We start from the raw sequence: 16448 nt of genomic DNA, 5'->3' as shown, positions 1-16448 counted from the left end.
CAAAATGGAGGGTTACTGCGGCCATCGGCTACAGTATATAAAAAAAAATAGAAGACCACATTACTGAATGGCATCAGCGTGTTTAAAAGTCGGCCAGTCATATCATAGTTTTAAGCCAGCTCACCTCCAGTGCTCTCCTCCAGAGGTAGGATATTTTAATGTCGCTGCGCTGGAAGCGCTGCCATTAATTAATTATAATAGGCTGCTGTAGGCTACTATACTGTAGGTTACTACATTGATCTCATCCATGCCATGAGATCAATCAAGTTTGGTGCCTCAGCATCAAACTTCCATTAGGCTATGCCGAGTGCCAACTGTCCCGCGAATCATTTTAATATGACGACGTCGTCAAATTAATTATTAGCCATTCATGAGTCCAACTTTCTTACCTCTGACGAGGAAGCATAGTACATATGGTTGAAATCGCTGCTCCCTGTCCTCTTTATTTTAACCTATAAAACAACAAGCCCGGAGGGGCAAAACGCATTTCATTTACAACTGGTCGTATATTTTCCGTTGTGAATTTGGCCCTTTGTCTTTAGTACAGTACAGACAGTGAGACATTTTCTATAGGCTGTTAACCCATTTTTACGCGATACGAGCTTGTAGGTCTGCTATTTTTGAAAAAATCGAAGACACTTTTAGAATCTGATCTCAGGTCAGAATGGGTTAATAATGAAACTGTCAGGATGCAATAGACATTTTTATAATCTGATCTCAGGTCAGAATGGGTTAAATGGTCCTTGCGGCGGGGCCTTAGTGAAGGACTGGATTAGAGCTCAGCCCCATATTATACATCATTCCCCTTCTATGATCTATGATCAGTAATGTTCTATTGAATGAAGTAGAAAAACAATCATCTTCAAAACATGGCTAGCTAAAAAAAACATAGTGAAATTTTATTTAATTTGGGAATTTACTAGCTATGGAAGATGGGAGGAATGTCATTGAGAGAGAAGAGGGAAAACGGAGGGAAGGACGTTGGGAGAGAAGGAAGGAACTAGAGATGGAGAGAGAAAAGAAGAAAGGGTGAGATGAGCAGAGTGGGGGGGGGGGCAATGGAGAGGAAGGGATGAGAGAGATGGACAGTAACAGAATGAAGCAGAGATGGCAAGGAGCATGGCATCAAAGACATTTGATAGGACATTGTGCGTGCATGCGTGTGGAGTGTGTGTATGTTTTAACCCATTCTGACCTGAGATCAGATTCATACGAGGTTTCCACTGGACACACACTGGTCTGATTAACCCATTCTGACCTGAGATCAGATTCTAAAAATGTCAGTCGTTCTTCGATTTTTCAAAAAATAGCAGACCTACAAGCTCGTATCGCGCCACTCGGTGGCGCGATATGAGCTTGTAGATCTGCTATTTTTAAATAGCTAAAGCATAACATGATGCTGACACCAAAATGGGTGCCCGGTCAGAATGGGTTAAAGAAATGTTTCTAAAAAGTTGGTCAAAAGGTTATGACATGATTATAGATCAAGCACAACTGTAATAGGAATGGTGTTATTTGATATATTGACTTAATGAATCCAAAGTTTGAGAGAGAGAAAGAGAGAGACTGATCAATCAGAAAGTGAGAATTTAATAGGTAATGTACAAACTATACATGTAAACAAAACAAGCCCAAATTGATTAAATCAATTCATTACCAGCTGCATTATTCGTTCCAATTTCTTCTCTGTATCGTTCCAATTTCTTCCCTGTATCGTTCCAATTTCACGCATGCGCACACCACTCGTGCAGGCTCAGCAGAAAATGATCTCCAGTGTCTACTACCAGTGTGTACTACCCGGTCGGATATATAGCAAGCTCTTATTGACCAGCTTGCAGCTGGTAAAAAAACCTAGCCCTATCTAAACCCATCTAAGTGGGGTGCAGTACGTACCTAACCATAACCGTAAGCACGGGAGCAGACGCTAGTCGGACTAATGCCCTGTCTGAAAAGCGTCCACCTCCCACCTAAGTGTGCATGCCAAATAAACCACATTCAACCACATAAACCACAGAACAAAAAACGGCGGATCTGCATATAGCGGATCTGGGGGTGCATGTTATGCATGTTATGACTAGGATTTTGTCTCCGTCTGTGTCAATGCACGTGTCCGATGGTGGTCACTTGGCAACCACCCAGTACCCAGTTGGCCCTTTGAACCCCAAAGTTGAGCTTAAACCTCAAAAGTTTGACTCACGTAGAGTTCTTGTACTGCAGGAAGCCAAACTCATCCCGCTGTCCATCCGGACACAGCGACTGCATAATGGGAATGATGCCCGCTGAGGTGAGCGGGGCTGAACTGTAGAAGGCTGGAGGAAGAAAGAGACGGGAGGGACGGAGGAAAGACGAACGGAGAGGGAGAGAAACAAAACATAACACAAACGGAGAAGAGAGGGACAAAAGAAAGAAGGCAGAGAAGTGGCAGGGAGAGGAGAATGGTTTGGAAGGGAAGGCAAAGACAGAGGACGGATGAAAGGAGGAGACATCGGGCAGAGAGGAGAGAGAGAGGTGTAAGGAGGAGATTAGGGTTGACAAGCAGGTAGTGGGAGTGTAGTAGTCAATAAGAGAAAAGAAAAGATTCAAAGGCCAAAACCAAACGATGAAAAGGGAGGAGAAAGTTAAGAGTTAAGACAGAAAGAGAGCGACATGGCAAGCCATCACAGATACGACAGCACAGCAGCTAATGGCCAGAGAGACTCTCAGATGTCAAGGCCCAATAAATAGCACTTTCATCATGCTGTCGCACAAAATGGCCTTGTGATATTGTTCTTTTTTGTCTGCACTGTAAATGCTGGCTGGACAAGCTCCCCCCCAGAGAGGGTGATAGACTAAAAAGTGTGTGTGTGTGTGTGTGTGTGTGTGTGTGTGTGTGTGTGTGTGTGTGTGTGTGTGTGTGTGTCTGTGTCTGTGTATGAGCGAAAGAGAGACTGAAAGAACAGGAACGGAACAAAATACGTTGGCTCTTGCTCTTGCTTTTTCAGTGTTATTTCTGCTAGCTGTGTTTATATCCTCACACAGGGAAGAGGAGAAAAAGTAATGCTCTCCATTCTCCTCTGGTTATCGCTCTCTCAAAACAGTGCTGGAGTGCTTTATCAGCTATATAAATACACTTATGCTTTCCATTTACATTTTAGGTATTCAGCTCACAATCACATTCTTATCCAATGTGACTTCGCACTACAAATGCAAGAATACACTTCTGTTGATAATACATCAACATTTCTAGCAATTTATACTAAGAAATATAAGATTCAAGTAGAAGTTTACCAACAATATACTACAGTGATGTCCAATTATGCAGTGTTGGACAGTTTATTTTTTTTCCTTTCTTTTGAGCCAGTACATTTAGATGAATTTAACCTTTTTGAGTTTTTCAAGGTTTTTACCAGTGTAGCACACACCTTTTATAAATGTGCACCCATTTTGGGCGGGAACCCCTTTTGGGTGGGAACCCCTTTTGGTGATAAACATGTTATCATTTAGCTATTGAAAAATAGCAGACCTACAAGCTCATAGCGCGCCACCGAGTGGCGCGCTACGAGCTTAGCTTGTAGGTCTGCTATTTTTGAAAAATAGTGAAAATATTTATTTCAGAAAACTGGAGGATTTGGAATATCTTTTTTAAATGTTTGAGGTCAGGCCTAATTTAGGCCTGACCTCAAACATTTAAAAAAAATATTCTAAATCCTCCAGTTTTCTGAAGCCTAAATGGGTTAAACTTGAACTTTCCGACTGTACCTCAGGTGCTTCTTCTAACACAGAGGAATGGGCACAGATGTAGGTACAGTACAGAGGAGGTACAGTATACATTAGCGCTTTGTCAATGTCAGTATAGTGTGTACTCATATGGACCTGTTGGGCGTCTGGTCTAGGCAGGCACCAAATGTTTTTAAGGCCCTCTGACCTGAGATCAGATTCATACGAGTTTTCCACTGGACACACACTGGTCTGATTAACCCATTCTGACCTGAGATCAGATTCTAAAAATGTCAGTTGTTCTTTGATTTTTCAAAAAATAGCAGACCTACAAGCTCGTATCGCGCCACTCGGTGGCGCGCTATGAGCTTGTAGATCTGCTATTTTTCAATAGCTAAAGCATAACATGATGCCGACACCAAAATGGGTGCCCGGTCAGAATGGGTTAAGGCCCTCACTTTATTAATGTTCATTCCTCAAAATAGTTATTTTCGGTATGCTTAGCAATTAATTAATTAAGCGGACCCCCATCTGTGCTGAACAGATTTGATCCTGCAACAGAAATTGGCTGAATTGCTGTTGGATATTCCCTTCTTTAACCACACCCTGATAACATTAAATGTTAAATTAAAGTTAGAGATCCAAATCTAGAAACCCCATTTGCAACAGGAACTATCCGTTCCTCTAAAAAATAAATGGGAACAATAAATGACTTTTTATTACAATAATAAAAAGTCGCTTCTGTAGATTGGAAAAATCGATAGAACATAATATTGTTAAAATAAAAAAAGCTCAATGAATAATTTGCTGATTGATATTGCACCCTTCATAAATCATAACACACATTTACGACTGCTTTTTAATTATAGATCTTTCCTTTTTATGCAGCGCTGTTCACTGCACACTGACACTGGGCACTTGGAACTAAGGATACAGAACTACTCAATCTGGACAGAGAGTTTGTATAGTATAACCCCACTGCACTTCCTAGTCAAGCAAAACACATTCTGCAACAGTGAAGGCTGATTTACAGTATAATCAACCACTGTCACAATGGTGTGAAATGGACCAAGAAATGTGTAGCCTGACAGTATTCAAAGTTATACAGTTGCAAACATTCGTCACTGGCTGTTTTTTAATGTTAAGACTGAGTTGTGTTCTGAACTCAAATGCAACCACTCAAGAGGCAGGAAGACAATTAAGAACTTTATTGTCCAAATAAAGCAGGATAATGACAATGTATAGATATATATATATATATATATACATCCATATAAATACATAAATACTCTATAGTATAATTAGGTAGATATGTATCTATGAGAATATATATATAATATAACGCTATACTTTCCAAGGGGGTAGTCGAAGACAAGCTTGTAGATCGGCAGCCAAACAAACAGTCCAGAACAAAAGGGTGACGAACTCCAGGAGTGGCACGGCAGAGAGCCAGGTCTGGAGGATGAGAGGAACAAATGAGCAAAACAGCTAACACTGCAGCTAAAACACACGAAGAGCTCTACAGAGTACGAACAGCAACCGAGTAGAGAGAAACTGTACTTGCCAGGCGTTTCTACGGGAAGATCTGGCGAGGAGTGGAGGGAAGGCAGGGTTCTTGAAGACTCTGGTGATCATGGTAGAATGGAAACAGGTGTGCAGTGCCACACCCATGCAGGCAGCTCGTCAGAGGGGGAGGGGAACACAGAGGTGGACCTGACTAGGTGGAAGAGTGGTGATGGCGCAGTGGGTTGTGCCCAGGAACACCAGAAGTGGAAGGTTGGTGTGGAGGGTTCGAACCTGGGTTCGAAACCGTAACACTTAAGAGTATAAAACAACATTAAGAGTTGGATGGAGGCCCAGGCCGTGGCGTAACGGTCTGGGCACCGGACTGGTAATCCAGTCGCAGTGTGCCGCGGGTTCGACTCCCGGACCCGACACGGCCTTTACTGCATGTCATCCCCCCATCTCTCTCCCGTTTCCTGTCAGCCTACTGTCTGTCCCTTCAAAAATCAATAAAAGGCGTAAGCCGCAAAAAAATATCTTAAAAAAAAAAAAAGAGTTGGATGGATGGCCCATGCCGTGGGTGGGGAGGGGAGGAGAGAGTTATGATAAATGTGTGTATTGTTTTTGTTTGTCAGTGACTGTACATACACATTTTTAGCCCATGTGTATTCCTTCCATGCCAACCACGCCATGCCAGTTCCCACTTGTAAAAGAGATGCAGTCTCAATGTGTTTTTACTGGTTAAATAAATAAATGAAGTGATCAATAATCAGTGGCCAGCCTACTCGCCATTTAAGAGTAAATCTGAAAGGCAAGCGAGCAAAATTCACAGGCATCTGTCATCTCTCTGGCCAATGAGCTGAAGATTAAGGTCATGTCATCAGTGGAGCGCACGCCAGTTGTTAAGGGCAATGGGACAGGGGGGGAAAGGGGGATGTTGACTTGCAGTATGGAACCAGGGTGGAGCACTAACCAGTGGTAGAAAAAGTTATTATTTTACTTGTAGAAATACTGTTACAAGTAAAAGTCCGGAATTCAAAATTTACCGGTACTTGAGAAAAAGTACAAAAGTATTGGTATCAAATTATTTTTTAAGTGCTAAAAGTAGAAAGTACTCATTATGCAGAATGTTTTTCACAATCTTTTGAAAATAGCACAACTAAGCTCACAATATGTTACATCGTGATGCATGTGAGCTTGTAGATCGGCTATTTACAAATGGCTGAAATGTATTTAGGGTTGAAGTGGGTTAATGTACAGTATGTTTTGTAAAATAATCAAAATCTACAAAGTAACTATAGTATATCTGAAGTGTTCAAATAATTGTAGTGGAGGAGTACTATTATAATATTTGCCTCTGCTGAGATGTGGTGGAGTACGTGGAAGTAAGTAAGTACAGACACGAGTAAATGTACTTAGTTACTTTACACCACCGGCACTAACTGTATGTCAGAGGAGCTGAATATCAGGAATAATAAGTCAGAAGCTGTCATCAGTCATCACAGCAGAGACAGACACACAGCATGAGTCAGATAGCAATTATTTAAGATTAAATGACACACAGTAAGACAGAAACACCTGGACAAGCTAGGGCTGCACTACTATAATTGTAAAAAAAATACATTTGTATCCTGCCAGAAAGCTTTTTAAACATGGTGGTCTGGTAGTGTGTTGTTGAAATCTGGCAGGACGTTCATATTGTACTTTATTCAAACTAATTAGATCTTGAACAGTACAGTTCTAAATATGGAATGAAGAAAACCTAGTCAACAATTTGTCTACGTCACGTGTATTCCATATTGTACATAATCAGCAAAACATGAAAATCCCAAAGGATTGGTTTGGAGTTGGAATTGTCACTAGATTGTACAGCCATAACGCAGGTGCATCGTCACATGTATGCCATTTAGTTTTAGAGGTGAAATGCGGTTTTAGATTTGCAAATATATGCACTGTATATATTTAGCACAATTCATGTTTTTCAGTTCAGCGAGCATGTTCTTCTATGGCATTACTGTAGGTGCATGTTTCCATGGAGACTACTAATCAGTCTAAAGTTAACACAACAGTCATTCTGTTTTTGATCATACAGTATGTGCCAAAATGTTGACACTTTTTGTAAGTAGGTGGTGATGTCACATCATCGCTAAACTGTGTTTGTGTTCATGTAAAAAATGCTTCTTGTCCATCTGTCTTAGGACAATAGAAACAAGCCCTCAGGGCTTTTTGTGTTATCCTTTAAGCATTGCTTTTGCGTAATTGTACTTGCTGTACTTTTAATCTGGATATTAAAAGTAAAGGCTGCAGCATACTCCAAACTAGAGCTTTGTGCAGGACTGTTTTCTTAGCCAAGCTTGCGCCCGCTCCCATTCCATTACTGACCATTCGCTCCCATTCCATTACTGACCATTCGCTCCCATTCCATTACTGACCATTCGCTCCCATTCCATTCCTGACCATTCGCTCCCATTCCATTCCTGACCATTCGCTCCCATTCCATTCCTGACCATTCGCTCCCATTCCATTACTGACCATTCGCTCCCATTCCATTCCTGACCATTCGCTCCCATTCCATTCCTGACCATTCGCTCCCATTCCATTCCTGACCATTCGCTCCCATTCCATTCCTGACCATTCGCTCCCATTCCATTACTGACCATTCGCTCCCATTCCATTCCTGACCATTCGCTCCCATTCCATTCCTGACCATTCGCTCCCATTCCATTCCTGACCATTCGCTCCCATTCCATTCCTGACCATTCGCTCCCATTCCATTACTGACCATTCCCGCCCGCACCCGCAATAGCTTATTTTAGGACAACGCACAGTTCATTTCTGACCCCCACTCCGGACCAGAGCTAAATTTATGTACTATGACTGTGACTAGACTGACAATATTTCCATTAGGACCCAAACGGAAACACAGAATGAGAGAGAGAGAGAGAGAGAGAGAGAGAGAGAGAGAGAGAGAGAGAGAGAGAGAGACAGCACCATGGACAGCGACACAGGCTTATATTAGGCTACTGAACAATAGCTTATAGTTGATACATACTGTATATGTTCTCCTCTGCATTTAACATGGTGGAGACTATCGGATTTACACCATGTCCGTCCGTCCGAGTGTCTGTAACCCATTCTGTACGGGAACCCATTTTGGTGTCAGCATCATGTTATGCTTTAGCTATTTAAAAATAGCAGATCTACAAGCTCATATCGCGCCACCGAGTGGCGCGATACGAGCTTGTAGGTCTGCTATTTTTGAAAAATCGAAGAACGACTGACATAGAAACATAGCTTTTTCAGAAAACTGTCATTTTCAAACATACATACATTTTTAGAATCTGATCTCAGGTCAGAATGGGGTAAGCAGATCATCGCCAGCACCGTGGATCACAGCGAACTGTACACACACACTCCGTGGATGGCATCCGTGAACTTTTGCACGCACACTAATGAAATGTTTCTAATCAGCCTCATGGTGTGGCATGCATTTTTCAAATCGGCCTTTTGTAGCGCCACCAGGAGGCAGACTTACGTGAAACACATGTTTTTATATTACTCCTTCAGATTGTATCAAAATATCATGCAACTCGGTACACAACACATCAACCCTGTACTGTTTTTCTTTGTCATCCTATCATAATAAATCCTCTACCTACAAAACACTACGAGTTCCATCTACTGTAAGTTATTGTCTATTAACTGCTACTTCTATGTATCACTTAATACCAAACAATGCACATCCACAACTAACGTTCCTGACGGTATATTATTTATTGCTTTGCTTCTGCATTGTTATCTCCTGCTTTGATCTCCTTCAGCCAGTTTATTGCAAGACCCACCTTTTTTGTTATTGTTTTTACAGACCATTCCCAGCCACAGCCCGGGCGCTTCAGTGAGATTTGTGTTGGGTCCCGCAGGATCCCATTCCCAATTCAAGGCTCTAACTACAAGTTCAAACAACGCCAACCATTTTCCAGCTTCGGCATGGCTTTCTGAACTGAACGAAGTTCTAGGAGGACAAAACTATGTTATAGTCGTAACCGCTCTCTCTTCAAAACTCTCTGCTGGTAGAATCAAGCTTTGGGGAGAATGCGGAAACAAAACAAGATCACACATCTTCCAATTCTGACAACGCTTGTCAGAGTTTGGCGAGTCATAAACTCATTACAACATTTTCAAACAGAACGTTCTTAGGACGGCATTTTGTTCTTATTGATCTGCTGAAGCAGAACAAAATTAATGTTAATTCGGAGTATGCCACAGCCTTAACTACACAATCCGCAGTGTGAATTTATCCATTTGTAACTGTGTAACTTACATACTTCAATTAACTGAGGACTTCCCAGCGTGGCGTTTTGTGAGTGCATATTATATTTGCCTGGAAGCAGTAAACCAGGGTACAAGGAGGCTGTTTAGCAGCATCTTCTTGATACATTGTGGAATTGGATCTGTTCTGTGGAGGATGTGACAGATCAGGGCCCAGTGGGTTGGGTAGAACTTTGTCAGCACAGAGCTGACAACATGCAGACAGGTGACACCATTAGGAAGAAGAAACATGCTCGCAAGTGAAATCATATTTCAACACACACGGACACACGGTAATGCAATACAGCACAAATGAATCTATCTACACACTCTGGCACACTTGTGCTTGTGTGTGCGTGGAAATATACACGCAGGTCTCTGGTGTCTCACACACACTCTTATAGATACAGTACACACAGAGGCCTGTTGGCAGTGACATTCTGACACACACACACACACACACACACACACACACACACACACACACACACACACACACACACACCCTCCATCGGGTAGGATTAACACATCCTTGTTGAGGAAATGAAAGGATTAAATTAGTCATGAACGAGTGAGTCAGTCAGGATCAAGATGGGAGATTAAAGAAGTGACTTTGACACTTACACACTGCTCCATCCAGCATGCAGTCAATACACGTCATGCACCGTCACAGAGAAACAACAGAGAAATAACAGAGAGACCCAGAAGAGAGACGGACGGAGAGAAAGTTGAACGGTTGAAACAGACACAGAAGTATACAAATGAAAAAGACAAGAGAAAGGCGGATCAATAACAGAAAGATACAAAACAATGGACCAACAAAATTGGGTGCAACAGACGCTGACCGAAACCAAACCATCCAAAAGGATGGGATACACATTACTCATGCCAAACCGAAACACATTCATGTGTCCCTAGGAATGTATGTGTATCACAAATCAATACGTCTTCAATTATGCACAGTACTAAACAAAAGCACAAAATAAATAAAATAAGGACACATATATGACAAACGACAACAACAAGGACATGAACCACAGACAGCTGTACACTTTAGAAACAATGACAGATGCCACAGCAAATCCCATCCTTGCTTCGACAGCTTCTCCCTACCTTCCTTCACAGAGATGGCAGGTTTCTTCTCTCTGAGACCCAACAAGATGAAGAAGAGGACCAAAGGGATGAAGATCTCAAAGGCCAACACCCACTGGGGAGAGAGAGAGAGAGATGTCTGTCAATTAAACAGTTTGTGTAAATTGTGATAAAGAATAACAATAATGACTTGGTTTGGGTATGGTTTGGGTATGCTGTTTTTGCTGGTCCACCGACTGACCGACCGACCACATTACCCATTAGGACATTTTAACCCATTCTGACCTGAGATCAGATTCTATAAACGTCTTCTACATCCTGACAGTTTTCTGATAAAGCTATGTTTCTATGTCAGTCGTTCTTCGATTTTTCAAAAATAGCAGACCTACAAGCTCGTATGAGCTTGTAGATCTGCTATTTTTAAATAGCTAAAGCACGACATGATGCCAACACCAAAATGGGTTCCCGTTCAGAATGGGTTAATATAGGATACGCAAGTTATCTATATAACTATGGTTCTATGAATACCGGATGACCGCCAGAGGGGCGGTGTTTTCAACACCTGGATATACATCGCGTGCATGCGCAGAGGTCGAATATTAATATCAACAATGTCACTTGTGACCCCCTGTGGGCGTACCGATATAGGTGCCCAGTTCACAGGGTTCATCCTCATGAAATCTTTTCGTCAGGATTCCGAGTGACAATGAACTCTGGCGGTCATCCGGTATTCATAGAACCATAGTTATATACATAACTTGCGTTCTATTTCATACCTACTGACCGCCAGAGGGGCGGTGTTTTCAACACCTGGATGACTCATACCAACATGGTCACGAGGAATCTGCGCTTACCGAGGTCGGTTTGCAGATCTAATAGACAGCCAAACAGCCGTCACCACAGGGTGAGGGAGAGTCCGGTTGGCTGACTCTTGGCAAAAGCCCAAAACAGATGGAGCCAATTTGGCTGCACTGCAGCACAGATGTCCACCCCCTGGTCTGGCATGTCCAATTGCCTCTGGGGAGGCCTTGAGGCCTACTGAAGAAATCTACCTCAACGCAACAATCAAAGTACCTCTAAGTGTTGCGTTAGTCTCTGTTGAATCAAGGCACAGCCCTTCCTGTGCCCTTCATCACAGACAGACGGCTATGCCGTGCCACAGAGCCCGGACAGGGCACAATAGGCAGGTACTGCTCCATGCCTGGCTGTGGAGCAAACTAAAAATGATAGGCTAGCCAACTTGAAAGGCAGAAAGTCCTTGAAGACATAAGAGGGATTGGCGAATGGTAAACCCAGACCCATCGGCATCCCAGTCTCAGGCACCAGGCAGGGCTTGAAGACAACCTACTCACTTCCGTAGGGTCGCAGTGAGGGCAAATGGTACTAGCAGATAACCATTTGAGAACGGCCCTATCCAAGGGCTGGGGACACAGTCCATCCAAACCTGGTAGAGTGGTACCTCGTACCAGATGGTAGGGGGACGATTACTCGCCCCGTCAGCGTGGCTGATGGCATACCCACAATAAAGTGTGACAGGCGCTGTCCAGAGAGAGCGCAACCTTTATTATTATATGCAGGATGCACAAGAATGGAGTAGGGTTCGGACAATAGGCATGATTGTCAGTGGTCAATTTACGCAGCCGAAGGTGACCCCGGTGAGAAAGCACCCTCTCCCTAAACTGTGACAGGGGATTCTGTCTCTGTGGGGAGGCCAAAGCACTTCATCGAGAAGCTGCAGGGGATGATTCGGCTGCAGTGGTAACCAAAAACAAACCTCTAGTCGCTATAGCCCGCCCAATATGATAAACAAATTGAGGCGGAAACATGGAACCTCATACTTCCTGACCGGTATGGTGGCACCATACTACTGTGCGACTGCCTCTGCCTATCCTGTGAAGGATACACGACACCAAAAGTGGTAGTGTAGAGAAGACTTACAAGAAGTCGCCTGGCCAGGGGTGGGCCAGAGTGTCCTGCCCTAACGGTCAAGCGCCGGAAGGGAGAACTACAGTTGGCCACGCGCCAAGTGCTCAAGGCCAAAGACCCTGCTCTGCCGTACATATGCCCAGTGATATGAACCATCGGATCCAAGAGGCTTAAATGGGAAGCATGTCCGCCGCCTGGACTGTATACCCAACAAGAGCATTGCTATGAAACCAGCAAGATGAGGCAAGACCTCCTGCAGAGACTGACTGGATCGAGCGACCCCTTAGTGGGTCGGAAGATCGACTGTTGACATATTATGTTACGAACAAAGTCTAAACATCCCAAGGGCCAAGTCCACTGCACACTGGCCGTGTACACCACAGACACTGGCTGGAGGTGGTAGGCAGTAGAGCGAAGCACGCTCTTACTTAAATGCCTGCACATAACTGAAACAGTAACCCAACCGTATCCACGGTGGTAGGCAGAATTCTGGGGTTTGAGGCCCAGCAATTATAGACAGGACATGTAAAAGGGTGCAATGAAAGCAGCCCTAGAGAAGCAACTGTCTATGTCGCTTCGGTGTGCCCAACAACCAGAGGGAGTGGCTGGCAGCACTGTACTCGTCAGTTGAACCAAACTGCTTGTTCACCGTGCACTATGCTGCAAGGTCTGTTGGGTAGCATGCCCAAACATCCGGCCTGGAACGACAGGCAGAGTGTTAAGTGTCCCACTGTCCTTCCCTGGAAGTGGGGCCTGTTAGAATGCTGACTATAATCGATGTGCAAGCTAGCTCAGCTGTACAGTTGCACATACGCAACATGTGTCCCTTGCATTTACCCATCCTATTGCTACTAGGAGCAATGAGCAGCCATTCTACAGCGCTCGGGGAGCAATTAGGGGCTCAGACCGCGACACACATGGACACATTGCTGGCCGGATCTGGCATTGAGCCCGGGACATCCAGGGGCTCAAGGTCGCCAGGCGGACTCACTAACCCGCCCTGGCCGCCCCTCGGGGCCACACTAGACCCCAACATCATCAGGGTAGTTAGTTACACCGTAAGCCAACGCCTAGAACAAGCATCATCCGTAGGTGCCGTGCCATCCAGGCCAGAGGGCCAGGATGAGGTGACCATTAAGGGACCGTTTAACACGTCCCAGTCCAGCTGCCGTGGCATGGATCTAGTTGGCAGACCAGTGACTCTACACTGCGTGCCCATGGGCAATAGCCATACTAGCTCAAAGGCTTCATCTAGTGAGAGAAGCAATGCTGGTATTAAGTCCAGGGTTAGGGACTTTGTCTCGGTCACCCACAGAAGGCAATCTAAAAGGTCAGTGCTATTCATCACAGACCATGAGTAGCAGCTCTGCAAACAGCAGTGAAAACTGAAAAGAGCAGCACCCATTTATCAACCCATTAAGAAGTTCTCCACCTGAGCAACTTAGTGGCCAACAGTACCACCTTGAAATCTCCCCTAGTTGAGAGAGCATCATCTCACAAGGGCTCAACGCTAGCATCCCCGTGGGAGGCAAATCAGCCACCACCACGGCCAACACAGTTGACATACGTGCCAGCAGTATGCAGCCACAACAACATTAATATCTTCGAAATGGCCTTGGATCACCTCAGGATCCCCCAGAATGAAGTTACTAATGCTGATCTGGAGAGGAAGTCTGCAGCTCTCGGTGTGGAGCCGTTTCCCTCACGACCAGACTACGGATAAGCGGTTGGAGATGGATGGAAGAATGAACCACAGCCATAGCCTGTGTCCGGCACCCAAGTCGAAACACGACTACTACAGGCGCAAGCAATGGACCTCCTCTGTGGGACCATAGAGGACCAGCATGTTGCACTAATCCATGAACGGCAGCAGAACGAGACACTAAATACAACTGGTATGTAGTTGTAGCGAAAGAGCGAGAATCACTCAAGCTACAGTGTCAAGTAGTGCCCTAGTATAGTGGCAAAGCCAAACACTTGGACTGTCATATACAACCATTTTAATACCAAGCATATTAGTAATATCTGAACAGCAGCAGAGTGATGTACACTCAAGCTATGACAGCAAGCAGTATACTGCACATGTCGAAGCAGTAGTGAGTACCAGGTACACAATGTCACGGTTATACGAAGATCTAGCCCTCGGCAGTTCGCAATGGGGCGCGGGCAACAGAAGCACTTATAGTACCCTCACATTCTATTAAGTATATAAGAGAATGGGCCTCTTTTGAGTCATGACGTAGTGCGTGCCCTCTCGAGCGAGGACATACAATCACATACTCGCACATGCCTCGCTTATCTCATATAACCACGGTTACTGTGTAACCTCCAGATAATGGCAGCATAGCGAAACACACTCAGTGCTTATGTTAGAGGACGCGGTGGAGCGAGACACACTCAGCGTTTGTTAGATGACGCGGCGGAGCGAGACACACTCTCAGCGTTTGTTAGATGACGCGGCGGAGCGAGACACACTCTCTTAATGCCTATATGGGCACAGTGCTTATACTAGATGAAGCGGTGGAGCGAAACACACTCTCAGTGCTTATACTAGTCGACGGTACACCGTGACAGTAGTTCCCATGCTGAACCACGACAGCAGGCAGCGGAGCGAGGGACACTCTCTTAATGCCTATGGGCACTACGGCAGCCTTCACGCTGAGACAGTGGCAGGCCGCAGAGCGTAAAGCACTCTCAAAGCTTATATTAATGCCAATTAGTGCAGGGCAATTAATAAGAATTAAGTTAACTCAGCACTTGGCGTTGAATGAGTTAACCGGACACCACAAAGTATTCACACCAGCAGCCTTCACGCTGTTATACGGTGGGAGGCAGCAGAGGGAAACACACTCTCAATGCCCGTGATAACACAGCCAAGCATCTGTACACAGTATGCCATTAGTACTATACAGACATGGCGAAGAGTGGGGATCACTCAAGCCTGTGTCAAGTGCACAATATGATAGTGGCGGGACATGTCCTCGGTACTAGTGAAAAATGACCATCAGTACACAGTATGTCAACAATACTATGTATGGCACAATGAGTGCTGGCATTTCCTTCACCTCAACTTATCAGTACAGTTACCAATACTATGCAGACATAGGGGAGAGCACTCGAACCCAGGCCCAGGGGCGTATCTACAATAAGGCGAGGACAGGCTGTCCAAATCCATTTTCTGCCTGGCCAAGATATAATTCTTGCCTGCTCAAAATGTAATTCCTGGAAACGCCACTGCCCATGCCAAGTAGATAGTTTGATAACCACGCAATGGTAAAGGGATAGTGTTAGACGCTTGAACCATTAACCATTATATTAGTAATTATACTGCCAAGCACAAACGGGTTTTACCCGAACAGCAGCTGAGCGGATCACACTCAAGCTATGATACAAGCACTATGCGTATCTCAGATAGCAGTATACACTCAAGTTAAGCTGTGATGTTAAGCACGCTGCACACAGTGACAACATTGTCATATTCCTGCTTGATATAACGAGCAAAACAAACTAGCAAGTCAGCACAGAGCTGCGTTTACAACTTGACATGCATTTTGAAGTTTGTTCCATAACCAGAAATCGTCTGGGGAGGAGCGCTCATTAACGTCACGACCACACGTTGCAAGTGCAACCATGCGTCACATATATGTGGTAGATTGCACATCTGCGACAGAGCGAGACACACTCTTCTTGCAGAAAACACGTGGAGAGGAGTGGTCATTCAACATGACTAGCGTCGCGGCAGTCGCTCTATCGAGGCGAGGCACACCTCTTCGAGACCATAGTTACCGACGCCATAAAACATTGCTGTTGCTCATTTAGCATCGTGCGGCCATTCAACATGAGTATTGATTAATAGTCAAATAAGCGCCGCCGCGGTCGCTGTCGAGGCGAGGCACACCTCTGCGACCACACAAACAGCATCA

General features: G+C 44.6%; 1 protein-coding gene across 4 annotated transcripts in view; it reads right to left on the bottom strand.

The window, feature by feature from the left end:
* abca2 (ATP-binding cassette, sub-family A (ABC1), member 2) overlaps positions 1-16448 on the bottom strand; it is a 115768-nt gene that overhangs the window by 59888 nt on the left and 39432 nt on the right. For 2 of the 4 annotated variants that reach the window (XM_083784566.1, XM_083784565.1), the window contains exon 1: positions 2198-2351. In XM_083784566.1, the coding sequence (XP_083640692.1) occupies positions 2198-2262 (65 nt within the window). In that variant the 5' untranslated portion in view covers positions 2263-2351. Of the gene's footprint in view, positions 1-2197; positions 2623-10620; positions 10715-16448 lie in introns of those variants that run through there. The other 2 variants (XM_083784568.1, XM_083784567.1) reach the window with 2 other exon arrangements.

The sequence above is a fragment of the Protomyctophum parallelum genome, assembly GCF_964188405.1.
Source record: "Protomyctophum parallelum genome assembly, chromosome: 15".
NCBI classification, from domain to species: domain Eukaryota; kingdom Metazoa; phylum Chordata; class Actinopteri; order Myctophiformes; family Myctophidae; genus Protomyctophum; species Protomyctophum parallelum.
Note: the sequence above shows the minus strand (reverse complement) of the source record. Positions and strands in the feature narration are given on the sequence as shown.